At 42.9% G+C, this 27,996-nt stretch overlaps 1 protein-coding gene across 3 annotated transcripts in view; it reads left to right on the top strand.

Annotated features, from left to right (window-relative positions):
* The window catches only part of FCHSD2 (FCH and double SH3 domains 2), a 136,145-nt gene that overhangs the window by 94,323 nt on the left and 13,826 nt on the right, over positions 1 to 27,996 (top strand). For 2 of the 3 annotated variants that reach the window (XM_032188308.1, XM_032188317.1), the window contains exons 9-13: positions 2,637 to 2,759; positions 6,669 to 6,764; positions 7,778 to 7,849; positions 16,923 to 17,039; positions 18,468 to 18,572. In XM_032188308.1, coding sequence (XP_032044199.1) covers positions 2,637 to 2,759; positions 6,669 to 6,764; positions 7,778 to 7,849; positions 16,923 to 17,039; positions 18,468 to 18,572 — 513 coding nt within the window. The remainder of the gene's footprint in view (positions 1 to 2,636; positions 2,760 to 6,668; positions 6,765 to 7,777; positions 7,850 to 16,922; positions 17,040 to 18,467; positions 18,573 to 27,996) is intronic. The other variant, XM_032188328.1, reaches the window with a different exon arrangement.

Here is a 27,996-nt window from a genome sequence, read left to right as displayed (position 1 = left end):
ATTTATTTCAATCCTCAGCGGCGACGGGTGGTGGTTTGGGGCAGCCTGCGTGCACGTAAACGAGGTTCAGGCTGGGTACTACGAAATCCCACGGGGATGTTCGTTTGCATTGTATAGCTCAGCAAAGTCAAACCTTTTGTTTTAGCATGACAATATCCAGCTTGATGTAAGAATTACCGTTTTATAGGAGGATGGGTAAATTATCACTGAAAGCAACTTGTAACCAACCATCTCTCTAATCCACTACCTGGTGGGATTGTCATCTTTCCCTACAACCACGCTTGCACATCCTGAGTGTTTTTAGCACTTACTTTTTTTTTTTGTTAGCTTACTTGGCCGACAAAAGTGACCACGTTGTGCTGCATCGACTTCAATAACTCCGATTCTGGCAGCTCTCCTCAGTATTTAAGAACTTCATCATATTGAAACGGCTTTTAATTAATGGAAGGAGGGCTGTGAGGCAGTTTTCCCATGCTGACAGATTTGTGTGCTCGCTAAAATTCAGCCACGCTTCTCCCTTGTCTTCCTTATGTACCCTCTACATCAATTTTGGGGAATATTCCGGCGTTTTAGCACAAAACTTCAGGGTGCTTGCAAGAGGTGTGGGTAAAAACGAAGTTAATGTTTTGTGTCCTTTTATATTTCTAGACCTGCAGAGCACAGCTGGGGATTATCAAGCGAATTCCTAAGGAGCTGTAGGTAGCAGTCACAGGGAGTAAACAGGTGCTGAGATGGGATTTGCCTCCCCAAGGTAGACGTGTAAATCCAAACCTGGGTGCTGTGTGCGGTCAGTGCAGGGGAAGAGGCACTTATCATGCAGTATTTCCTCTTCCCTCTATCAGCCATCAACCTTAGAATAAGAGAAGTCACACCAACCTCTCTCCAGTGGCTGTAGAAAGGACCCGGAGCAACAAACCCGAATCCAGACCCCTGCATCGGGGCAGGCTGCAGCTAAATGCCACGAATCCCTCCTGCTGGGTCCGACATAAAAAGAACATATGGGCTCGATATGAGAGCAGGGGGGGGAGCTCCGAAATAGTCACTTGTTTGGATTGTGAACCACTGTTTATAGCAGACTGGAATAAAAATCGCAGCTGCTTTGCAAACTGAGCATTTATAACTGCCTTGCCAACTTGCAACTTATTTACATTTATTAGTCGAGTCGCAATCCAGCCCGCTGTTTGATCCGAAAAGCTTTGGGAACAGATACATGGGATCATAAAAGCCTGCAGGCTCCGTTTGGGGGGAATTTTAGGATTGCCACCATCAGAGCACGACCCATCCTCAGCAACTTTACACATCATTTATAGTCTCCAAAAGTGCAAGGCAGCTTTGGGGACCACGTGTACTTGATATGAAAATAAACGCCCTTGAAATGGGAGAGCAACTTTGGTGTTTGCAGAAGTAAGACACGGAAGATTTTAATGTTATAAAAAAGGTTTAACATCATCAAAACATGCAAGGTGTCAAAATCCTGGGCCTTACAGCTGCGTGCTGCGAGAGAAGTCTTCCAGTAGAGCTGTGCGTGTAGGCAAGACCTGAGGCTGTGTATGTATCTCATTGTCTGCTTTTTATGGATTTGTGCTTATGAATTTCCTGATCTTTTTGTCTCGTGACTGTTCCAGCCGCGAACTCATTTTACATAACTCATTTTAAAAGAAATTTTAAAAAATAGCCATGCTTCAGAGCGTATTTAGTGGAATATAGGTATTGCTGCCATCACCTGTGAGAGCCTGGAGGCCAAGATGCTGCCCGGTGCTGGTAGAGAAATCCTTGTGTTCCTGCTGGCCTGGCGTGCCCCCAGGCTGGTCTGTTTTCCTACAGCCCTCATTTCGCAGGAGGGGATTTGTTTGGGATGAGAGGCGGGTTTAATGCTGACGGTGGGAGCTACAACTCAGCCTGGGCTAGGAGGTGCTGAGCTTCATGCTCAGTAGCAGATTTTGAGCAGATTCGGAGCAGATTTTGTCCATTTTCCGTCTCTTAGCCTCATCTTAAAATGTGGGTTTGATTTTGTAGGGACAGAAGCTATTTCTTAAGGTTTTCACAACTTCACCTTATTTTTTCCTCCTTGACTTCCAAACGATTTAAATAACCAAATGTGACTTTATTTAGAAATGCACCCTCAAATCAGTTGAAATCGGGTCCATTCCATGACCTTGTATGACTTTAATGCTGACTTTAATGATGACTTTAAGCGACATCTGTGACACTTGAGTGAAATTATTGGCTTCTTGCTAAGCAGCACGTGCTTGTAGAGAACCTGCACTGAACTTTTTGCATAACCTCGGCCACGCGATGGGATTTTACAGCTCTTGCTACAGCAGGGCTTCTGAGTTTGAGCCTTGATGTTGCCCTCAGGTAATTATTAAGCTCGTGATAAATTTTTGCCGTGCACTTGATGCTCCTCTGTGAAGGTGTGCAGCGGCAGGTATTGATTAGCACTCTGTGGTGCCATCTGATGGGAATAATGCCCTGCCATGAAACGTGTCCACCCATCACCTTCCCAGTAAGCTCCAGTAAGCCTGGGTGGACGTGTTTTAAAAAGGTTTTCAATGGACATCTTGCAAAGTTAACCAATTATATCAATAAATCATGTTCTGAACTGCTTTTCTGTAATGTTTCCCCTCTTCCTACAGGCCCTTGATGGAAACGTGTACGATCACCTTAAGGATTATTTAATGGCATTCAGCAGGACTGAACTCGAGGCGTGCCAAGCTGTACAAAACACATTCCAGTTTTTACTGGAGACTTCCAGCAGGGTAAGTTTTAACCGAATGATTCTTTGTAACCGAATACTTCGAGCATACGTAGGGTCCCGGGCTTAAGATTTCTTTCCAAAATAATGACAGAACTGACGGGTTATTATTTTTGGTTCCTCCGGAGTGGTATTAAGTTAAAAGAAACGAGACAGTTTTCTTGGAGAGAGTTTTGCCTGCTGCCACCCAGACTGTGTTCTCATGAGTGCACTTACACGGTTAACGATCTTTGGAGAACAGCAACCGAGAGATGTCTAATTACCCTCCCTCTGCATGTTTTAGAAGAGAAATTGCAGCTGAGGGTCTGTGTGATCTGGAACAGCATTAGTCATCCGTCACAGCGAAGCTGTACCAAACTGTTTGGATCGTTTTTTAATAGTTGTTTGTCAACTCAAACCCAAAATATTACGCCGTTCTCTCCGCTGAATGGAGAACTACAGAAAGCAGATTAGAGCCTTGTCATACACGTGGTTTGTTTGCTTTGTCGAGCAGCCCGAGTCTGAAATATGCCATCGCTTCCAGGATCATTTTGATACTTAAATAATTCATGTGCTGGGCTAAAAAAAAATAAAATAAAAATGCCATTGAGCTCCAACGAGCTGCCTTGGTGCAGTCATAATATTCCTTTGTACGTAGCCCTTAAGCACCTGCACGGAGACAGAGCCCATTATGCAGAGACTTATGGAAAACCAACATGTTTAACACCTTCCTTGCTCACCTGCAAGCAGGCTAACGTGCACCTTATTAGGTGTAATGAGAGTGGATTAAAAACTGGCTTCGTTCTAGGGAGTCTTTGAACTTACTTGGCAGTGAGGACAGGGAAATTTTCTTTTATTTTCTCTTGGAAAAGGACCTTGCAGTGCATCATCCGGGTCGGCTTAAAATACCTTCCCCCAAAATGCTGTTTTGAGTCTTTTAACCAATTCTGCAATACCTACGTACTCCCAGCTCGTTTCTCAGTGTTGTGTTAAAAGCTTGGTGACCAGCACCGTGATCCAGCTGAACTGTCACATCCACGTGGCTCCTTGGCACAGGAAAACCTTTGTCACACTGAGCTTGTGACAGTCGTGTTAGCAAGCCCCCGAGCAGCCACAACCTGCAGGTCTGCCTTCCTGGGCACAGCAACAACTCCGTGGTGTAAGCTTGAGCAAAATTCTTCTGTTTCTGCTTTACTAGGTTAGTACAATGCCTGGAGAAGGAACAAAAACGTAAATACAGCTGTCAGGTCTCAACAGGATTTTTACAACTGCTCTTCGGCCCCAATTTTCTTCTCTCCTTGCTGTTCAAGAATGCAGGGAGGAAAAGTTTGTACTGCGTTAGCACTTGCTCTGAAATGCTAAACACATTCATTAGAGGTTTATCCCACAGACACATGCTTTTCCTCACCCTTTCTCCTGAACCTTCAGCATTTCTGGTGGGTCTTTGTTGCAGGAACCAGCTCAAAAAAAGGAGAGGTGAATCCAGACGAGGAGCTTAGCAAAAGAGTTTTTATGCGTGTGTCTTAAAGGCTGCCTGAGTGGTAAAAGTCCAACAAATTTGTTAGTGATGCAGTCATTTGGAGGAAAAGCCAGCCTGCCATCTGAGCAGAGATTTTAAATATTTATTGGGTTTTTCAGTGCTTCACCTGTTTTCTGTTAGTTTTAAATACCAGATCACTGCCAAGCTGCGTTTAGAAAATATCACTGATGGGAAAGCTTCTGCTGTTCCTCGCCATCTGAGGTGTGTTTGTGTGTGCTGGATGGAGGGCAGGACGAGCTGCTTCCCTGGAGCAAACGCAGAGCAGCTGCTGATGGTCCATGGCAGGAAAACACTGCAGAAACAAGCTTTTTGTACAAAACGAAGCTCTGGCACAATTTATCTTGGTGCTGTTTGCTGCAAATTTGGAGGTTTTGTTACTGAGAGGTTGGGGTGACCCAGGCTGTCTGACACCGAGCAAATGAAAAAGTCATTCAAGTTCCTTTTCAGCCGAACAGTCTTGCTCAAGATTTGCACTTCTTGCACTTCTCCTTTGGGAAAATTTGCTTTTCTAACGACTGTTTTCTTAAAGCTCCACTCGCTGGTTTAAGTAACAAAATTTCAAGAATCTTCTCCAGCCTAGGGCAGATCATTTCATGTATGCCTGTGTCTGACTACGTGCTATTCCTGCACATGGTATATACTCACCATTTGATTTCAAATCTATTTAAAAATGCCAACAGACATTGGCTTCGTAAAGAAACTCCATGAGAACACTGAATTAATTTCCGAATAACAAGAAATCCCTTTGGAAAAATTGCCCCTTGGTCCTGAGAATATTGTATTGCTTAGAAGTCTTTTTTATTTTAACAGTTATCAGATTTATGATATCTGACAATTATTATAATTAATAATGAACACTCATGATTAGTCATTATTACAGGATAATGCTCCAGGTTTTTAATCTGCAGGACGTGCACACAGCAGGTCTGATGTCGTGGTGGCACAGTTGTCCTCAGGCACAAAAATCTGCACTAAATCTAAAGGGTGTATAGAGTGAATTTATCACGGACTACTTGGCTAGGCGCAGTTCTGCCTTTTTTGAGGCCTTTTAATAGAAAATAAAGAAGAATTGGATCTGTCCACATCCCTCAAGCCCTCAGTTACGGAGGGCTGGCTGCCTTGCACAGCAGAAGGGTTTTGTGTTGGAGGATCTGGTGCAACCTGCTGCTGAAAAGTGTGCCCTGCAAATAAGGATGTCAGGGGGTAGCGTCCTGTACCACATCCTAGCGATCCCATAATCAGTGCTCGGCATCTTCTGAAGCTGCAGATGGTTCCTCCTTCAGTGCTTTAGGAATTTCTGGGTTTGGTGATCCCTGACACAGGCTCTCTGTTTGCCTTCTCTGTCCATCTCTGTGCATCTCAATGCGTTTACGTTAAACTACTCCAATTGGAACAGCAATTATGTAGTTTACTGTTTTAAATTAGTGCATTATTGGCCCTGGAGGACTATTTACTTTTCTTTCGTTAACTCAGGATTAATTCCTTGCAGTTCTGCATTGCAAGCATCAACATTTTAATACATAAGAGATGTCCCATTTACCAGCTTACAACAATTTCACTCTGTGTCCTTGGCCATGTGCAACGCTGCTGACACTTATGGATAAATGCCATCTTTATTAGAGACTTCTGCACATTTAAAGCCTCAGTTTGGTTCTACATTTCTATAATTTGCTGCTGTTTGTGCACAGCCATCAGCGGAAGCACTGAATACTCTGTAGTGTTGTTAAATTGGCGATGCTCTGTGTCATCCTGCAGTCACTGAGGTTTTCTCTGTAAATATGTGCAACTTGTGATGTAGCTGATTTGTTTAGGGATGCGTGCCCTGCTATGTGAAATAGATCATTAAACAAATTGGGTAGCCGAAGTAGCTTTGGTTTAGCAAAATGCAAATTACTAAAGTTTTGTCTGAAAGTAATTTAATATGGAGAGATTAATTTTGTAACTGATTTTGTGTGCGTTATTCCAAATAGTCTTTCCAGCTCCTGCAAGTAATAATTTGTGTAAAGATAAGACATTTCAGTTTAAGAAAGAGCTGCCTACAAGAAATTACCTACAAGAGGAGAGCAAAATATTTATGGTAGGGATACGACATGGCTCTCTGCGTGGTAGTTGGCTTTTTTTTCCCCGTTTTGCCTTTGTGACATTTTTCGTTGGGTCATGGCAGAAATGTTTTAGGTCTCTGTCTCCCGGTGTGTGTCCTACCAGTCGCTTCTGAATACCTGTGGCTAGTACTGCCCGGAGCCAGGTTTTATATTTCCTTCTGTTGTGCTCAAGGTTTTGCTGCTGCAGATTTGGTCTCTGTTTGAAACTGCACTGAGTTTACTCTAGCAGCATTTGTTGCATGCTTTTAAGACTGTAAAATAACCAACCTAACCGGCGTGTGTTATTTTCTAGGTGGTGCGGGACTACAATCTACAGCTGTTTCTACAGGAGAACTCAGTGTTTCACAAACCCCAGCCCTTCCAGTTCCAACCAAGTGACAGCGACACTGTAAGAACACCGCTGAATTCCTTCATTTATTTCTTCTTGCTCTGTTTTTAAGAAAGTTGTTATAAATGGGTGAGAGAAAGCGCTCACTGGTGGAGCAGTCTGTTTTAACCTCGTGCTGTATTTTTGGAACAAAAACCCTGATTCCCCCAGCCTTGCTTGCGGTAGGTGGGTAACGAAGCATCAGACAGGCTCAGTGTCATCCACAGAAAAGCTGAATCTTTTTTGTTTCCAGATTGTGGCTAGCAGTCCTGTGTTTCTCTGCTTTCATCGTGATACTTCCTATATTCTGCTAGCTTTTTGTTGTGTGGGTGAGGTTCTCAAAACGTTTTCTAATGCTGGGTTACAAATAGTGTGATGCTATGCCAAATACAATGTCCATATTCCTCTGATTTACTCAAGGAGTATCTATAGATGCATATAAGTTCTTGATTTAGAACACTGTTAAAATATTGTACTCCAAAAAGTCTCAGAAAATATTATGCTTTGACATACATTGCTTCCAAAGCAATCATTAATGATATTAAAAGTGAGTAAATCACAGTAGGTAAATACATTTCCAGTCAACACTTTAAAAGAAAGTGAATTGATGTCCCAACGACACCACTAATGTTATTTTAAGCAACAGCCATTTAAAATCTGTCTAGACTAAAGAGAAGTTAACCTTGTGCAGCTTTATATTACTGAAATTCCTTAATAAACTGACTTGGATGAAAATGTCATGATCTCCAGTTTGGGTCACCAAATAGAAGAGTTCTCCTAATGGATACGTAGCATTGTAAGCATGATTTTTGCAGAAATATTAACATCTGTAACACCGTTTCCCTTGTTCTTTCCCTTTTAACAAAATGTAAATGATTTTTGGCTGTTCTTCCAGCTCCTTTGTCTGGAGCCCTTATTCACATAAAGCGTTAGGTTGTTTGTCATACAGTGAGAAGAATCTTTCTAGCTGTTCGTGCTGCCTTTCTAACCTTTGCTGCTGTGTGTTTTCATCTCTGTGCAATCTCCGCATCTAGAGTTTTAACGCGGTTCAGCTGGTGGACATTGAGCCCTCACCTGTCAGTGCTATGCGAATGACTATAGCAGAGGTATCTGGTAGTATCTGTCATCAGCCTGTGGCATCTGTGTTGTTCCTGGCGTGCATGTGGCTTGGGACGTTCAAATTTCCTCCTGCAGAGGTGGCAACAGAATGCATAATATGTCTGTAAAATGGGGAAAAAAAAAGCTTTTTTTGCAAAGAGACTTAAAGAAGGAGAAAGCGGTGTTATTTATGGGGATCGCATCGCACCTACCTTTTGCACTTGCACAGCATTAGCAATTGATATTCTGATCTTTTGGGGGCATGAATTAAAATTTCGCAGCTCGCGACAGCGATGTGTATAATTGGCTGCTTCTCCGGTGCGAGCGGGGAAGCTTGTATAACAACTGGAGGCTGTTAGTTTGCACTGATGAAATGCAGTCCCAGGACTAATTTAATTCTCTTCTTTTTCCAGAGGGCCATCCCCGTGTAAAATAAAACTGTAATTCACTATTGTTCGAGTCCTCAACATGAAAAATTACATGATTCTTTGGCATGGCACTTGTGTGGCCTGACAGTGAACACATGCGCTGCGCGTGCTGCTTGGCTGCAGGATTGTTTTAGAAGACAGTGAATGGGTCGTACATGTCTAAAGCTGTCTCTGTACATCTGGTGCAGTGACTTCTTTACTTGGCTAACCCCCCTGGGCTGTCAAATTACTGTGTTTCTTCATTGCACTGCATTCTTTGAGCTCCTAGCTGCTATAACCAATTTACACCAAACAGAAAAAAATATATACACACTTCATGATCCAAATAATTATGCTCAGCTAACGGGATCCTGCCTAGAAAATTGCAGGTTACGCTTTTACCACTTCTTATTTAGTCGCTATTCGAGAATGAAAGGCTTTGATCAGGATTTGGCTTTCAAATTTGTCAGAAATTGCATGTTTTGTAACGAATTGAACAAACTGGAATGGAAGATCAATCGACAAGCATTCTTTTGCCATGTGTTCTCTCTGTAAATGACCTGCATAGATTATCAGTTGGTTTTTAGTTTTTGTGGGATGTGCATGATAGTTTTCATATTAAACACTAACACTGAAGGAAATACATGTACAGTGGTTTGTACATCTAATCAAATGTTTAATATTTACCTTGTTCAACAACAAATTTTAAAAATCAAACTAAATGCCTGATACAGTGAGACTGGGGTCCAAATTTGGAATAAATAGGAAGTATTATCGGAATGAAGAAGTAACAATTGCGAATATCGTAGGCAAGGAGAGTGTTATAAACAGTTTTGAAATGGAACTCACCTACAGGAAAAGCTATGAATGCTTTGGCAAATTCCAGTTTTACAGGGTCTATCTTAAAATTTTGTTTTATGGAGGGAGAGCAGTTGACAGACTAACATAGGATGTATTGCCATGCAATCCTTGGGTCAGGTACAAACACCACAGCTCGATTTATTCCCCAAATACTCTCAGAATGTGCAGCCAGAGCCTCCAAAAGAGACTATTTGGGGGAAGGGATAGGTATGACATAGTTTTCCATCCTACCAGCATGTTCAGGCTTTTGTTCCCCCAGTGTCCCCCTAGCACTGGCTGATGGGTGGACTCTTGAAGGTCCACACAGAGAAACCTGCTACAAAATATTTTATGTCATTCAGCTATTTTCCAGAATCTAAGAACTGTTTTAACCTTAGGTTTGTACATTTATTAATGTTACTAAAATAGTTAAATTATTAAATTATTGCTTCTCAGTTGATTTTCACTGACATAAATTCATTTAAAAAAAAGATCCCTCAAGGAAGCTGTTTGTTTCAGAAGTATTCAGCAAGAAATAATTGATAAATTCCCAACCAGCTTTAATCCTCTCAATAAATGAATTCACAAAATGGATTGGGCTTTTACAAGATGGAAAAAAAAAAAAAAAAAAAAAAGAAAACAAAGGATCTTCTGAAATACTTTTAGCCTCCCAAGAAGAGATAATAGCACATGCTGCCCTGACATGGGGGCTGCTATATTCAACCGAATGACAGTTTAATCATCCGACATCCTCCCCTGAGGAGAGTGATGCTTATTAAATCCACAGAAATGAGTTGAGTTGAAAACACACCGTCCCCGTGCTTCAGAGATAAGCGTGGCTAGAAGAACAGGGCCAAGCGTAAAGGAAATGAGCCAGCTTTTCGATATTTCCTGCTTGGAAAAGATTCTTTTCCTTGAACCGTGTGTTATCAGGTGAGAAAATGGGGTAAATGGCAAAAAGGGCGTCTGTAGTGCTGCAGGATAATGGCCACAGAAAGCTGACACCGAGCTTTCGAGGTAGGTCCCTTTCCTGTTTTTTAGCTGCCTGCTGCCCCTGACTGCAGTTTTCCCCGTACATTACTGATGCTGGTATTTTCTTTGAGCACACAAGTAAAAAATGTAGCCAAAAATTACTTGTATGGCTGCTTATCAACATAAAAAATAGTTTTTTCTCTGTGTAATGTGCAGAGAAATTACATTATATTATAGTATAGTACAGTATATATTATTAAATTATATATTATTAAATTATATATTATTTTATCTAAATTATGATACTATTAATTTATATATTTTATTATCTTAGTGAGATGGGTGCAAGGTTTTACAGCCTCACCCCTCGTCACTTGGATGGAGTGCGAGGTTTACAGCTAGGTGGTGGGAACAAGGCATAATTTCACTTCTCTGCCATACACAGATGGATTTCTTGAATTTCTGAGCAGCCTGGCTTACAAAAGGAGACCGTTCTTGTTCGTGGCAAGGCTGTTTTCTCAGCTCTCAAAGTGTTCAGGGGCTCGAGAGTGACTGGAAATCACTGTGGAAGTGGGAACGAGGACTCAGCTGAGGGCTCTGCTTTGCCAGGCTTTCATTTTAGAGGGGTTCTGCACATTCATATAGAGGCAGAGAGGACTATTTGTTTCTCTTCTCTGTATTTACACATTTCGGCATTTAATATTAAATATATTTAAATATTTCAAGACCTATTTAAAGCTTATTTAATATTAAATGTATTTAAATATTTTAAACCACCTTATCTTTATAAATAACTACATTTTTTATAATTATTTAGTGTACATATTTGATGTTTGACATCAATATTTCAATATACAAAAATGTAAATTTGGAATATAAGAAATATAAGCGGACGCTAGCCCATGGGAAGGGGTCCAGAGGATGCGCTCCCATCTCTGCACTGAGAGTGGTCTGGGCTTTAATGCCAGAGCAGAGTAAGGTGATTTCTTTTTACCTCTAACATCTTTGAAGCTAATTAGACAAAAGGAGTGACGATTGAACATTCCCAACCTGAAGTGTTGGGAGTTGCTGCTGAGGTAAAAATCAGCCATCCAGGCATGGGAGCGTTTGGATAGGCCCAAAGGAGGCCTACCAGGCACAGGAGCACTTTGGGCTTGTGAATCCCCCTCAGTTTGACTCATATACACCTCTGGCATGACTGCAGCTGGTCCTTAGAGCCTCCTCAAATTAATTTAAAAAAAGGTTGGAGATTCAGGATTGAGGTCCAAGGTCTGTACTGAAAGGGCACTCTGAAGGAAACGCAAAGCCCACAGCCTGGGGTTACCGGCTGCCTTACCCCGCGTTCAATTTTACCCTAGCTTCTGCTTTACTTCAAGTATCGTAAACTGAAATTGATTTTATTTTAATGCTTTTTACAGTCAGTAAACACTGAGCAAAGCTCTCAGTAATTGGTGAAAGCGAGAGAAGTGATACTTGAAAGCAGTGGCCACTTAAAGAACAGACTGTTGTTTATGGAAAATATCTGCGAAATCAATTTCTCTGTGTCAAGGTCAAAGCAAAAGCTCTTTTTTTTTCCTCCTTTGGTTATTTAATGATAGCAGTTTCTCTGTATTTCTTGTTATAATCGAATGTATGATAGGTTTTTGGAAAAGTTAGATGTGGGTACAGCTGATAACTGAGGCAAATCAGAGTAATGCAAGGATGAGAAAGGAAAGGCACCATAGCAAAAGAATACGTTACACCCTAATATCGGCATCAATTTCAGTGAAAAGATTAAAACCTTTTAAATGAGAATAAAATTAAAAATAAGATTTGTAGGTTTCAATCCTTGCTATGTAACAAATGGGCCTAATATGAAACATCAGGCCCTGCAAACAACAAATCCATATCGATCACCGCTAACAAAAACTGCTACTTTTAGATTCTAGTCTTAATAAAAACAAAAAAGCAGATATGGGAATCAAATATTTTGCTATATAAAATGTACTTAAGAAAATGCAGTCATGTTGGGGATGTTTTTCAGCACAGATTATGGCAGAAAGGCCCAGTTCCCTCTTTCTCTCTTCAGATATCCTGGAGCTACCTTCTGTGATGAGTTGAAATAGTAGGTTGGGTTGGTTTTTAGCTTTATCATAACGTATGATAAGAGGTTTATGTAACCTGTGAATAGGTCCCTTTTTATACTTGAGTAGAAGAAAAACTGTAAGTTAATATTCTTTACTTCTAAGAGTGGTGGGTGTCCTGTTTGTAACACTAAAAAACTGAAATCCAAGCCAGTCCTAGCTCACTTTGGGTTAAACTAAAAGAAATTGAGTTTCACTGTAATACAAGAAACAAGCCCCAAAGTTGACTCACGATTTTCCTTAAACTGCTATGTTTAGCCATCAGTTGTGTGAAAAATGTCATGCATATCCCTTCCTTCTCCCCAGAAGTGCTGATTGTAAGGTTGAGCTTGCAAGTTCGCATTGGCATGGTAACCTCTTATTTTCAGCTTTTTGAAAGAAACGGCTGTGATTTTAGGTGTGTTTTGTGTTAGTGGCTTGCATGGAATAAATGTTACTCCTTTTTGCTTTCATTGAAGTGAGCTTTCTTAGTCTTCAGCTAGAAAAATATAGTTTTTAGGCTCAAGAGCTGACTTCTTTTTTAGTTCCTTAAACTGCATGTGCCGTCTGCATCCAGATATAATTACATAAAAAATAAATGCAAGCATCGTGTTTGGTGCTGTTGTAGGGCAACTGCTGCACCTGTAACAACATTTCAGACAAAGCTGGAGGCCGACGTGTCTACAGACCAAATGTGTTTGTTAATTTAAGAAACAGCATAGCATGGCTAGCCTCTAAGCTCTTTAGCTGGTCGGAGTCATCTAGCATTTTCTGTTGGTTTACTGATTGAATTTTTAGCACTAAACACTGCTTTCACTGTAATCTAAGCCCTGAGAGACCAGCAGAAATCTCGTCTATGTTTAGCTCTTTTTTTTTTTTTGGCTCTTCCTTCGTTCCTTGGCCATGGTAAGTGGTTTTGTTTTCCCTCACTTTTGGACAAGGTTAAATTCAGTCACTGGACATCTTGCTGCTACCGAGTTCCAGTCTTGAAAGCATGTGAGCAAGCAACTAATTTAAGGCTGTGTAGCAGTCTGGTGATGCTGCAGGAGACTGGTGCAAACACAGCCTTGTGTTCTTGCTGTTTGGACCTGGGTGTCTGAATCCACACCGATCCTGTAACGCCCTACAATAATTTCTTTTTTAATGTAATTAAACCCCAGATTGTTCTTGTGTTCTAGTCTTACATATTTTGCATCCTGGAGTAATAAATGGATGTTGATTTGTTTGTCTTCCACCACATTTCTAGTATGCCCAGTAAATCTGTGCTTAGGGAATTGGGTAGGACAGGTTAATTCAGTTCCATCACCTCTTCCCTACACTTGCTTTTTATGTCCATAGTAAATAAGTCTCAGTTTTCACTCCTTTCTTCGTGCCTGTTTGAATGGCAGTCAGTTTTCCCTTTATATGATGTGCTATCTTTAAAGATATTTGCTATCTTTAAAGATATCTGCGCTATCTTTACCTGAGGATGCAGACTTCTCACATCATCCTTGAAGCCCTCCAGAAGCTCGTATTCCTCCATGGCACTCAGCTTGCTCCTGTTTCTTGGCTCAGAAGTTCCTTCACAGCCTCCTGAGGTGCCAGCAGCTTGGTGGTCTTTCTGCAGGTCAGGTGAAGTCCATCCCTGCTTTACCAGCTTCCTTTATTCAGGCAGAGTTCCAGGTCCTGGTGAAGTTGAAGCCTTTCTCCTTGCACCATCATCCAGCCGAGTATTCAAACCAGGCATTTCCTCCACTCTCCCTCGTCTTGTGCAGGTTGGGAGTCATCTCCTTCCCCGGGAGGCTAAATTTTGCCTCTAGATCTTGTCTCCTGCTTTTCCTTGTATTTCTGATGTTCCACACAGACCACAGCAGGAGCTTTCTTCACAACTCTTTCTATTACTCCATTTTACATTGTTTATATTTAGACCTTTAAGCAAGGGTGAGGTCTGTGTGGGTACAGCACTGCCTTACGAGTAGCTAATAAAACCACTCCGATGCAATAAAAACTCATTTATTTTTTAACAAGCCTTTAAGAGTAGCCACAAAGTTTGCGTTTGTTTTTTTTTTTTTCTTTTTTCTGGTCAAGTGCTTTTGATAAATAGATTAAAAACCAAAACCACGCTTGGGATCGTGCAGAAGGTTATCGAGCAGTTGCAAAGAAGCCTGTGTCCTTCCTTCATGGAAATGAGATGCTGAGCAGGAGCAAGACCAACGGGAACACTGAAGACCTATTAAGAAATCCTTTTTAGGGGAGAAGCAATGTCATTTCTGCTCAGACTTGCAGCCTTTAAGGCTCAGATGGAAGGCGTGAAAGAAGAGCTCGTACAAAACTGCTGATTCCACTAAGCCTGAAAAAAAAACACAAGTGAGGTCAAATGTTATCTTAAGGATTGGATGTGCCTATATAAATCTTTGTGTTTGTCCTCTTATGGTTTGCAATTACTTAGTAGAAGGAAATAAGAGCTCAAACAGCAATGCAAAACCCTGATTATATAAAGCCACCTCGATAAAAGCAGGCAAAAGGCAACTTGGTGTGTAAACAGAGAGAGGGTGTGAAGGGAGCTGCACCTGTCTGGTCTTTGCTCAGCACACAGCTTTGCCTTCTTACGTGTTCTTGCTGGAGGTTAGAGCTTCCCTCCTCCTCTTCTGGCTGCTCTACGCTGTGTCTGATATTTCCTTTTACTTTGACAATGTCATTCACACGAGCTCTATTCACTCCAGCTTGTGAATTTCACGGAAATGTTTGGTTTTGGCTTTGAGCTAGCACATCTTGGCATCTTAAACCTGATTTTAAAAGCCTCCCCCTATTTTTTTTTTATTTGCTACGAGCAGCACAGGGATGCTTCCCCCCTCCACTCCCCTTTTGATGCTGAGCAATGCCTGCCTAAGGCATTTTGTGGGGACAAGGCAAAGCATTACAAGCTTCTTGGCTAAGTTACAGGCCTGAAAATCATGCAGAAAGTGGCCCAGGAGTCCCCAGGATTGTCATCTCTCTTTCAGAGCCCTGAAATTTAGAGGGACGTGTTTCTGTGCATGGTAGTCCAGGGGTTGTCTTCCTTTCCCTCGCTTGCCCCCACCGCTGGAAATCTCCTTCACAGCCCCTCGAATCCACAACCCCCGGCTCTCTTGTAATAAGAGGATGAATGAGAATAAAGGCCAGATTTCAATTTTGATGAAAAGTAGCTTAGCTGAACAAAATGATAAGCTGAACCAATTTTTGCCTCATTTTCAATTAAATCCTCTGGTAGCCTGTTAGCGTAAGTTAGTGTCACTGCCTCTCTGCAATCCAAAGGCACAAAAATCTTGCTTTCAAAATCCCTGCGGTTTCCTTCCCCGTGTCTCTTCATTTTCCTCCAATTCCATATATTGCTATTAAAATTGTCTTTCTTCTTTGACCCGAGTCATATCCCTTTCCTTGTGAAAACACCCGATTGCCCCATCTCTATTTCAGCAGCAGCTGGAGGTTTCTCACCTGTCCTGGGAATAATTCCTCGTTTTTCAGCTCCCTTACCCTCCTCCAGCTGGCTGACCTTGGACATCTCCTTCAAAAACAACTTTTGCCTGCCTGCGGGATCTCAGACCACACCTGGTGGATAAAAAGCCCATCTTTTGAGCCAAGGAGGGAACAGAGAAAGAAATTGTGCATACACAACCTCTGTTTCTCTGGAGCAGCATCACTTGCACTCACTCCTTTTGCTACTCTCCTATTGAGTAATATTTCATTAGGGGATTTTTTTCAGTTGCTCTCAAAGGCTGTGCAAGATTTTATCAGTCCAAAGAGGACTTGAGATAAAAGGGAACGCGGTGACTGTCTCAGTAGCAAAATGAGCATGAGTAAACAAGCCACACATGGAAAGGAGTTGAGTTATTTTTTGAGTTATCCTGAATTGAGTTATCCTTACGCAGTCCAGGTGCAGTAAATATGTACAGATCGGTCACAGGTACAGAAGGAATATCAGAAAACGTACTTCTAACAGAAAGCTGGAGGACGATTTACATCCTAAAGGCTGAGATATGCAACACACGGGGTAGTTGCAGTGGCAGTAATGGACATTATAGAAATATTGGGAGTGATTTCAGTAATTAAATTCTGGAATATGTGTCTTTGGATTTCCAAAGGGGTTCAGTTCAACCTGTTGAGCGTAGAAATCGACTTTCTCTTCAGCTGGCACTTCTTGAGAGGGAGAAATTATTTCTTTTTTGTTACTGACACACAATAAAAGCAGGCCTGATATGAAAGAGTATCAAAAATGTTGTTGTTGGAGATGGCTGTGCTCTTCTAAGGTACTTGATGGCATTACGATTTGACGACCTGTCACAAAGAACAAGCCTAAACGGCCACGTGTATCCCATTTAACTTTCATCTTTGCTTTCCATGGTGCACGTTTAGTCTAGATACGTGGTGGCTTCCCTGGCGAGCTGTTTGTCATTTCTTTGATGTGGTTTATTGGTGAAATAGTGTCTCGGTTTTATTCACCAGGAGTGTTTTTGACTGCAGTGAGACCGTGTCTGGCTCTCGGTGCCGCTCGGTGATTTCCCGAGACAGTGAGTTGTGAATTCTTATCAGCTCTGCTTTTGCAGTTGGCTTTCTGCAGCGTGTTCATAAGCAAAGTTCATAAGGAAGGGAGTTGTTTTTCTTGAATCTTTCTTGTTTTATATGAACCAAGATCCCAGGCTGATAAATGTAAGATAAAGTCACCCTATAACTAAATAGCATCGTTATCTCCAGAGGCAGCCCCGGGTCCGTGTCACGACTCGTTTGCTTGTTTTCTGTTGCAGAGTCGACAACTGGAATCGGAAACTGGAACAACCGAAGAGCACAGCCTCAACAAGGAGGCTCGGAAATGGGCTACCCGGGTAGCCCGGGAACACAAAAACATCGTCCACAGTCAGCGGGTACGTGAGGAAAACACTCGTGTACAGATTTGATTTGTTGCAGCTCCTTACCGCACGAAGGAGGAGCTGCTGCAAGCATCCCAGAGTTATTTACGTGGTGGCTGTCTCTCGAGGCAAACTGCCTTTTTCATCCTGTCCTTTCGTGGTAAAGTATGCTCAAACTGCCAGGTTTGCAGCTCCTCAGCCTGTCTGCTTCGTCAGTACGTTTTGTTACTCCCGTATAAATCCGAAGTTACAGCTTCTGTTTTGCTGCAGGTAACCCAGGGCGGTATCGTGAGCGCCTCGTTTGGGATTTTAGGTGGCTGTATTTTGGAATGCAGCTGGGACTGATGGGGAACGGGAATAAAGTCAGGAGAAAAGCAGTTTGGGTCGCAGAGCTCCTTAAATGCCTGTCACAAGGCTGTCGTGCTGCTGTCTCACCGAAGGGTGAGATGGAAGCATCCTGACTGCCACAATTCGGAGATGAGCGGGGAAGTGGCTGGCTTCTGCCTGAGGAGATGTGACACATTTCACTTGCTAAGGTCAAGACCAACTTGTGTAGACTACTAATTAGAGGTCACGAGGCTTTACTATAATATCTTATGATATTGCACAGCGTTTAGCGAGCTTTTGCCCACAGAGTGGATTCGAGCCATTCCTCAAAATTCCCAGAAAAATGCACCAAGCAAGAAGGCCGAAACAGGTTTGCCATTTTACCTGTCTTCTACTGAACCTGGGGCACTCCACAGCTAAAAAGCAGAAGTTGTAGCCCCAGGCAGTCTGTAGCCAAAGCAGGACAGAATAAATTCACCTCCGAGGAAGGAGGGAGCATCCTGAATTCTGGTCCTAGCTCCTGGTGCTCCTGCTTTGTCTCCAAGGACCGTTTAACACAAAATGCAGTCACTGAACCAGTCACAGATTTGCAGATAACAATTTGTGCAACCGCATCCCTTTGCTGTTTTTCATTTGGACTGGTACAGTCAACATCTATGTGCTTAAAGGCAAGAAACTCCAGCGTGTCTTCTGTGATTCAGCAAATTCTCTGCACACAAGGCTCCTGCAAATGCAGCAAACCTGCCTGGGTTTCCACTGCAGCAGGGCTGTAATCCTAATAGCACCTTTCCACTCCGTGTTTCGGATGCCTTTTTAAACCTGGCATAAACACGGACCAGCACGTCCATTTTAAACACGTAAATATCAAGGTGTAGATGAGTTGATTCATACCACAATGTCACGTTTTCATTGAAATATTGAAACGTTCTCCTAAATGGAATTTCCACCTGAAGTACTGTGCTTTTAAATGGTGTTTCTCCGTGGTCGTCATCTTTTTTTTTCCTGGAAGGAGCTATCGTCAGCCAACCTGGTCAAACAGCGTTTTCTGTGACTTGTCATAAATATTTATCAGGCAGCATTTCCTACATCTGGGCTGTATTTTCTTATTTCTGACAGACGCTTGAAGAGCTAGAATGCCACGGGCCTGTGATGTCTGAGCAAACCCGAGCAGAACTGGAGCAGAAAATAGATGAAGCCAGAGAGAGTATTCGCAAGGCTGAGGTAAGGAAGAAATCATTTTGGCATGTTCACCTTCGTACTACAGAATGATTTCTGTTACAGCTATTGAATTTTGTGTGTGCAAGTGTAAGCTCCCAGCATCGAAACCCAGGGAATTTTAAGAGGTCGCGTTTCCTTGATTTCTTACGTCTCAAATCACCGAATCAACTTATTAAAAGACTCAAGATAAAAAGAATCGTATTTTAAAAAACCTCCTGATAAAGGGAGATTAAACTTGCTGTGTTTCCTGCTATTGTGCAAAGGTCACGAATCTCTCTGTTTAGGGGCTTGGTCGTAAGCAGAGAAAAAACAATCTCAGTTTTCCTTCTGCCTGAAAGAACTGATAGCAGAAAATAGTGATCGTATCTAGAAGGAACTACCACGTGCTGATGGGGCTTCTGCTCTGCTGTTATTGGGTATACATATTTGTAATGTTGTTGGGAAAACATTTGAAGTGATCTTTGTATCTCCTTGTGCTCTTACTTTTGGAAAGGTTACGGACCTGCTCAGGGTTAGGAGAGCTTCATATCTGACTGTTAAAAATTAGGTTGGTAAAGCTAACCATTTTCTTGGCCAGTGCTTCAAAAAAAACCTACTGCAAGCAAGAGGAACTAATCTGTTAGTTTTCAGCTGAGTGGGTTGCTTAATTAAAACTGTAGAACCGTAATTATTTCAGTTAAGTGCTTCTCATGCCACTAGATGTTCGGAGTACCTGCTGTAATTAGGAATGGGATTTACAGTTCAAGAGGTTAGAAAATATGGAGTGAAGATATTCCTCCCACCAGTGTGATAACTGTTAGCCTCTCTTTTTTAAAATAAATCCAGAATATATTCTCTTAACATCAAATCTTTTAAAATGCCTTTTGTTTTGAGTAACCTCTTTCACACAGACTGTACTCCAAAGTACTTCGATGTATATATATAGTTAATGATTGAATACACAAGGACAGGGAGCATGAGAAAGGAAGATAAAACCAGAAAGAAATCAAATCAGGATAAGAAGTTGCAGAGGAGAAGGTTCTTGCACAAAAATAGTATAGATGAGATCAGTTCCGGAAATTAAATGCTTGTGAATTTTTAAGAAGCCATAATTAACAGAACCCAATAAATCAGTGGAAAGCAGCTTGGGCCAGTTTTGTTTTGTTTTATTTTGTTGTTTTTTTTTTTTTTCTTTTGAGCAAGATGGCATTTCCTTGGGGGAGGTGGTAGGAGAGCAAAAATTGACAGGAGTATTTTGAGTTGTTGAGGTCTTGAAAGTTTGAACTTTTCAAAGCAAGTGTTGCAATAGTCGTGGCTAAGAAGGGTCTCAACAGTAGAAATGAGGCCGTGGTCCTGTGTGAATGATACAGAGAACACGAAGGCAGGGATAACGTGCCAGTTGTTCTCCATATGGATACAGCAGAGAAGAAATTTGAGAGCATTTCAGGACTTTTGCCCAGCAGAAGGTTGGCTTTTTTGAGAGAATTACCGAAAAAGAGACAAATTTGCAAGTTTTCTGGGCCTCAGCCACAGAGCTTGGCCGAGAACAGACGGAAAGTGCCAAGAAGTGGAAGGTTTATATTTAAAAAAGAAAAGAGAAGCGGGATCAGAAACAAAGCCAGGCTCATTCTGTAGCAAACAATGGTCTTCTCCAGGAGCGGAGGGATGGAGAGAGCTGGGTTGGGAAGCACGCTGGGCAGGAAGCACGCAGCCAGGAAGGTGATTCATAAAGCACCAAAGAAGGAAAAAAATAACATGCAATTCTCAGAACTAACGAGAAGCAAATACAAAGTAATATGTGCACATCCTTCTAAACACCAAGCAGCGCTCAGAAGAGGCAGAGATCATGAATATTTTTCTCTGCGCTGTGTTTCACAGTGTTTGGTAGAAGGCTAAGACAGAAAAATGATGCAGTTCTCGGGTTTTCTGGTGCTAGACAGCGAGCTGCAGTTAAAACATCCCTCATCTTCCCACTGTTCAGCATGGTCTGTTTTACCACACTGTGTTTGCGACCTCTGCATGTTGAGTAAGTTACTTACAACATAGATTTATTTTCTCTTTGCGAAAAGCTACTAAGTGAATTCAGTGAGCTTTCTGGCTTTCTTAGGGATGGCCCCTTCTTCTAGCTTCAGCCCTTAGGAGTGGCACTACTAAGGTAATTTCAGGACCGTTAATTAGATGAGATTTTTGCCACACCTGCTATCTGCAGAAAAATAAACTTTCTTGAAAAAAATAATCATTGTCTTCTGTAATACAATGATAATTCTTTTCATTGTCTGAAAGCCAAACGTTTCCAGGATTCCTTGCGTATTAAAATGGAACCAGTTGATTTGGGATTACTGATGGGTGGGTATGGGATGGGCGTTTGTGCAAAATTTACAGCCGTGCATTTAGGCTGCAGGGGAGGGCTGGGACGACCTTTTCCCTTTGGGGCAGCAGTGCTCGGATCAAGGAGCTGCTGGCTGGTAAGTAAAGCAAAGCAAGGAGACACCTGAATCAGCTCTGTCCTTCAGAGATCCTGGACAGAATGTCTGGGGAGCTGGCCGGAGCCAACACGTATTGGAAAGGCCCAGCTGAGGAAGGAGGAATTTGCAGCACCTCCGTGTTATTGAGAAAAAGAAGACTCGGAAAATGGAAAAAGGGAAAAAAAACAACTATTCAGGCGTTTTTGTGGATGGCAGTTTGATGTATGTCATTCGTAAAACAAGGCAGCATCCCCATAGCATGCAAATCAGGATGTGTAATGTGTTCTGGTACCATGTCTGAAAGCATTTCATGCTAACATGGGGATTGTATATAAAAAAAAGAGAAAACAGTTAAAATATATATTACTGGGGAGGTGTCAGTGCACTTAGCTTGCAGCTGCAACAAGTATTGATTTATGTGGTGGTTGCTGCCGTGCTGATGAAGTCTCAGGCATGGAAAGCTCCCATTTTCAGTAAAGCAACCAGAGGACAGCTCATCTAGAAGAAGAAAGGGATTAAAAGGTTGGAGTTACACAAACTGGAGAAAGCTTCCCCACGAGTGTGGTTGGATTAACCTCTTACGATCTGTTGGAGTGCACTGAAATTCCTCATTCCAGAGGCGTTCTCCCTTCTTCCTTTTTTTTTGTGTGCTTTTTCTCTTGAAATGCATTTTATTTTCCTCTCCTCTCTGAAATGCCTGCCCATCAGTCTGTCCCATTTGGGGATTTCTCTCTGCTCTTTGGTCCTTTTTCCTTAGCAAAACTGCCCTTCCCCTTTCTTTCTCCATCGCTCCGGAAGGGGAAGATAATTTCACAAGCACGTTAGGACTAAATTTTGCCTCTCTTCTGACGAAGCTATTTTGGTCATCGCTGGATGCTTCCACTTGCATGTTTTTCCCTGGGGAATTTTTCATTCTTGCCACATTGCCCCAGTGCCAGCCTGCTTAAACACCCAAAGACCCGTCGACCTCTACGTGCCATCGAACACGACCTGGGCTGAGCCACAGCCTCTCCCAAAACCTTCTTGGAAGCTTTTTCCCCGTGGACATCTGCTAAGCAACCACCTGGAGCTTTGTTCTCTTCATTTTTTTTCCTAAACCAGGCAGAAAGCCATCGGAGAGGCACCCAAAAATGACCTTTGTGCAATCGGGCCGTCCTGAGGGTGCCGGTCATTTCAGAACAGATGTACAGAAAAGTGCACGAGGCCGAGTTCGGAGCTTCCCGTGGTGAACCCATATGTGGATATCGGTTGGAAAGGGGAAGATAAGTGTTGGGAATACGGTTTCTCCAGGATATGTCCTGTGGATAGGTGTATTCATCTCTTTGCCCTCTTCCTCAGAGATCCCAAATCCTTTGAAATCGGATGGTTGAGAGGAACTGAGGAGCTGTGCAGTGTGTATAGCATCTATTTATCGTAAAATCCTACAAAAACACAAGGGTTTGGGTTGGAAGGGACCCTTAAGGTCATCAAATTCCACCCCCTGCCCCCAGCCCAGGCTGCCCCCAGCCCCATCCAGCCCGGCCTTGGGCACTGCCAGGGCTGGGGCACCCCCAGCTCCTCTGGGCAGCCTGAGCCATGGCCTCAGCATCCTCAGCGGGTTATTTCTGATCTTCCTCTCCCTGCGATAGACTTTTTTTTTTCCCTGTGGTCTTTCAGGGAGCAGGGATCGATCAAAAGTTTGGGAAAAATACAGCTTAAACCCGAGTGCTTGTGTACAGTTGATAAATGCTAGCTGCTCTACAATGACTGTAATTGATCACCACAACACATTTTCTTCATTGAAGAAAAGAATTGGGTTGTTTTGTTAAAGGGCTTAGGGTTTTTTGTTTCGTTTCGCTCGCTTCTTTTGAAGGAAAGGTTAGAATCCGCCTGGTTATACCTCTGGCGCTGTCTTTAAACCATCAGGGATTAAAAAATAAAATCAAATCCCGTCTCCACAGATCCGTCCAGCAGAAATAAGGGGAAGCAGAAGGCGAAGCTCTTCCCTTGGTCTCCACACCCCTTCCTTTCAGCCTGAATCCTACACCCGGAGGCTGGGGGACTGGAATTACCTCTGCTGCTCACCTCCGTGTCTCTCTCAAGCCCTCGACCCTTGGATTGCATCGAGCCGTGGAGTTGGTCTCAGGGCTGAAACACTTTTCCTCTCCTGATGGGAGATTTCCCTCTTGTGCTGAGGTCTGGGCTCTAGGAAGGTCTTGGGGCCTCCGCAGCAATTAATCCTATTTCCACTTAATTATACGGGGACGCGTTTTGTCTCATAATTAGGATATCTACAACTCTCAGGGGAGTATTTGTGCCAGATAAGATTTGATTAAGACTCGTTATGGTGCTGTTTACCTCGTTTGATTAGTTCAAAAGCTTAGGTCCAGTTCCAGTTGTAAGCAGAGGGCTGTCCTCCCCCTCCCCTTCTCTTTGGCTGTGAATATTTATTACCGGGCTGCGATAACAGCCGTGTTTGCTGGCTCTGCTCCTCTCCTATCTTAGGATCTGATCTCTTAATCGTGTGCCGCATACATCTCATGGAGGTGTAGCTACATTTCAGCCCCTTGCTATTTGTAGGGTCGTTTGTGGGTTTTTTTTTTTGGAGCTGAACCTTTCCGGGGAGCAGATTGCCGTCGCCCTGGGAGAATCAGTGAGGGGTTAGTCCCTGCTCCTGGGCAACCCTAAAAAACTCCCCAGCCTTTGACATCCACGGATCAGGACTGTTGAATTGGTCTGGGGAGCAGCAGCTCAGCGAGGACAACTGCAGAGATGGGAATTTTGTGGGTGAGGAACATCCCCAGGGGCCTGGAGCTGTGTTGGGGGATTAGGAAGACGTAGAAGGCTGAGGACGGCGTCGGCTACATCCCAAAATTCAATTATGCTGGCTGCAACGTGGCCAAATCATATTACTGCGTTCAAGCATTTTTATCTCGGGGTAATGCTTTTTGGTAATTATTTTTCAGGGATTTGCTCTGAGTGAGCAATTTGGACGGCGTGCAGCATTCTCAGACCCGGCTTAAAGAGTTCACGGGGTGTTTTTTGACAAACCTGCCTGTGCTGGTACGAACAACGAGAAAGGAGGTCTTTAGAAGTCTGGGTTACATGAACTCATGGTGACAATCAAGGTGTTTTTTATTATTATTAGTGGACATTTAAGAGGTATTCTATGGGACAAAGTGTCAGGAACAAACACGGGGATGCTGTGGAGCTAATGATAAAAAATGGTCGTAAAGATTCCTGGAAGAAATGCTGGCTCTGCATATATCCTATAGACCCTATGAACTCTAGAGGACGGATATTTTTATATATGGAAACAAATGAGCAAGTGCTTTTAAAAACATCCCACAGATAATAGTCACAGAGACTTGAAATTTGTCCGAGATGAAGAAAAATTGCTCTAGGACTCCGGCAGACTTTCAGAAATCTTTTAGGTAAAGGGGCCGGCGATTATCTGGGGCTACGAGACCATCGGTGTTGCTCGTTTTGGAGATTTTCTTGCTGCCATTTTTTAATTCCAGCTGCTTTCACCTTTTGAAGGGTGGATCACACTAAAAGTCCAACCAGCTTTCTGTGGTTTCCCGTGGTTTCAATGCGTGGGGTGTGCGTTTATGGGGTGTCTTTGGGCTCTGATTAAAGGAAATCTCTGGATCTTTGGACTGCGAGAAATACACCACATTTATCCAGTAAATTAAGGAGCAGTGTTCATTAACAGGAGTGCAGAGAAACAGGCAAGTCAATGTTTATGTGCAGACATTTTATTTACATTTCTACTTGCAGAATTTGGGTGATTTCCATCCAGTCCAGTTACCGGTAGCCTGGGAACGATTTCTCCAGCCCTCCAAACCCCCCACGCTTTGCTCTTGCTCCCATCTCCTCCCCCTTCCTCCTTTCCCACCACCTCCTCTCCCACCTTAGCACTCGTTCATGGTTTTTTGTGCTTGAGCTTGGGAAAAAGAAGCCCGCTGGTGTGGCCAGGGCCGCGCAGGTGAGCTCTTCTCCATTCATTCACAGCTCCCCTGGTGTTTTCTTAACCCTGCCATTCCCTCCCGAGACACGTTATCTGCGGCTGTGTTTCATTTCCTCTTTGTTTCACCCCAGCAGCCTCTTCTGATTGAACCCTCTGAATCCAGGCAGAGTATTTAGCATAGAAATGAAGTGACTCGGCTGTAACACCGGCAGAAACTCCCCACCCGTGCTCCTACTTGGAAAAGGGCTCCGTGTCACCTCGAAAAATGGCCAGTTATCAATTAATTCCCCAGCGGATCCAGAAGACTCTCTCCCTCACCTGGTTTTTACGAGGCTCTGGCACCACAAGGGCTCGATTTTGTGCTGCAAATGGATTCCAATAGGGCCAGGGTTCCTCTTCAGCTCCCGTTTCAAGGCTGAGCTCTCGGTTGTGCCTCAAATCGTAGGTGAGCCTGGTTGGGGAGAGGACTTTTTTGGCTGGGGGTTCATTTGGCATTTCCATCCCAAACATCTTTTATGGCCACAAGGCTGAGAAAGTTTGGTTTCCTGGCTTATTTCCTTGTGCATCCCTACTTTACCAATTTAAAACCCATTTGCAGGGGAGGGCTTACACTTGGTTTTGAGAAATCAGCGGCGTTTCAGGGCTTGTGTTCACTGTCCTCAAAGCTCCTTCCACCTACCAGGGTGCAAATAGTTCTGGTGTGGCCCCAAATTTAAATGCTACGCTGCTTCTCATTAAGAGAACGCTTTCAATTTAAGACCTTTTTAATTAAAAAAGCCTGGAATATAAACAAAAATTTCTCCAAATGGGAAAAAAAAAAAAAAAAAAAAAAGATATTTTTCCAGAATATTTAGCCAAAACCTTTTTGTGGTGTTTTACTTCTTAGCTAAAACAATTTGCTAAAACATGAGGCTATCTAATTTGGTAATGATTTTTTCCTGCCAGTAGAAAAATATTGCAGTAGAGTGAGATCTTTCTCATGAAAAATCATTTAGGTCTACTTGTAATCCTAATTTCACACGATTTAAATATTTGTACATATTTTAAGTATAGCCTATATCTAAAAAATTAATCTCTACTTGTGGCAGCAGGGAGAGGAGCTCTCTCTGATGAGCATCACGGTCTTGTTGTGCCCCCTGAAAAATCACGGAAAATAAAGCAACTCTGCTTCTTGGCAGCTCCATTCAAAAAGAATCCAACCATCACAGCCCAGGATATTTGAGGAAATTCATCGGATCAATTTTGGTGGATGTTGGTGTTTGCTTTTTACCCCAACACCTGTGAAGGTTGTTTAAGACTTAAGCCCATGGCGTGCAGCGCTGCAATCTTGCTGCTTTTGGTCTCCATCAGTTCTGAAGCAGTCGTTGCTCCTCATCTTATGCAAGCTGTAGGTCTAAAGACTTCTCTTAATTAAAACTGGAACGGTAAATAAACAAAATTATTCCCTCTTCCATGTAGAGCAATGACAGGTATGTGAGAAACAAGTAATTATGTTTTTTTTAAATGTTGTTTCTTTTTATTTTTTCCCTTTCATCATCTTACAACCTGCCATCAGCTAAGGGAAAAGAAGAGCTCGGAGAAGTGGGAACCACCCAGACCGCTGTTTGTAAACGTGGTGGGTGGCTGGCAGTTATTAAATCAGTGCAAACGTGTTCTAGTCCTCAGCTATTAAAGGGTAATTGGTAAATAGTCCCAGTAAATAGCAATTTCGCTGTGAAGTAGGAAAATATTTGTCCTGCAGTGAGGCTTTAATAGCAAGGAAATCTGGGCAGGGTCCAGATCTCAGAGTGCTGGATTTCGGCGTTGCAGTGCTTTGGAAACTCAGCTGCCTTCCTGGTAAGATGCCTCATGTTGCAGGGGATGTAAGCTCTTCGTTTTTAACACTCATTAAAAAATATTTTACAAGCTTCTGTCGGTGGAGATCGGTCCAGAAGGACGGACAACGTGCTTGTCTGCTGGGCTCCATCTCACAGGGAGGGAAAATCAATGCCTGAAGTTGTTATCTAGAAGCAGATGCCCTTTTTGAGGCTTTGAGAGCTGCTGCATCCTCTTTTCGGGGTATGCTAGCATGCAGGGGCTTCCTTCACTCATTTCTTGGAAAGAGCACCATTTTTCTTCAGATTTTGCTGCGGTGGCTTCTGGCTACGTTCCCACATCAAAGCCAAGAGCAAACTTTGTGCAAGGTGGGTCCCTGCCTGGTCGAAGGCTTTGGGACTGCAGCTCATGGCACTGTCACCTCCCGAAAGCATCTCGGGGCTGGGCACAGGACAAAAAGCAGCACCCGAGCTGGTATGGAGCAATTCCAAGGTTTCCTCCACACCATCCTCTGTAATTTAATTTTTATTCCAGCATAACAAAAGCACCAAGCCCCAGCTAATTTGGACATGATGATATTTGAGTGGAGCGCTTGTGTTTTTAATATGTAGCTGCTCCCGTGTGAGAAGCAGAATGAAGTTTTAATACCATCTGGCTTTTATAGATATTTATATACATCTGTCTGCATGTGTACACCTACATGGATAGGTAGGAAGCTGTTAAGTTGGGTCTAACGCTGTAATTATTTCGGGGGAGGAAAAAAAAATCCATATCCAGGCTCGTAAATAGCGTTATCCATCTTTCGAGTGCGGGCCTGACCCGGCGCTGTCAGTGCTTTTATGGTGTGCCTGCAGTGGAATGAAACCCAAAACATTTGTGGTTGGGAAGCGGCGTTTGTTGAAGATTAAGGGCGCTGCGTGTAAATAGAGGGAAGGAACCCGATCGGATTCGCCTGTACCATGAATTAAAAACTTCTCGTCTGACTCCCAGCAAGCCCAGTCAAGGGGCTCGGAGCAGCCTGTTTATTTTAGCTAACGAGTTGGTCCAAACAACACGGCTCGCAGCGGACTAATACCATCTACAAATGTTTACAGCACGCCCAGGCGAATGTTTATTGCTGTTGCATAACCCGAGCGCATTGGAAATTGCATAAGGAGGTAAAACAGCACAACAGCGGGGCTGGGAGGTGCTGTGCAGCCTCTGTTGAGGGCATTAAAAA

Source organism: Aythya fuligula, chromosome 1 (assembly GCF_009819795.1).
Source record: "Aythya fuligula isolate bAytFul2 chromosome 1, bAytFul2.pri, whole genome shotgun sequence".
NCBI classification, from domain to species: Eukaryota; Metazoa; Chordata; class Aves; order Anseriformes; family Anatidae; genus Aythya; species Aythya fuligula.
This window is presented reverse-complemented; position numbering and strand designations above follow the sequence as displayed.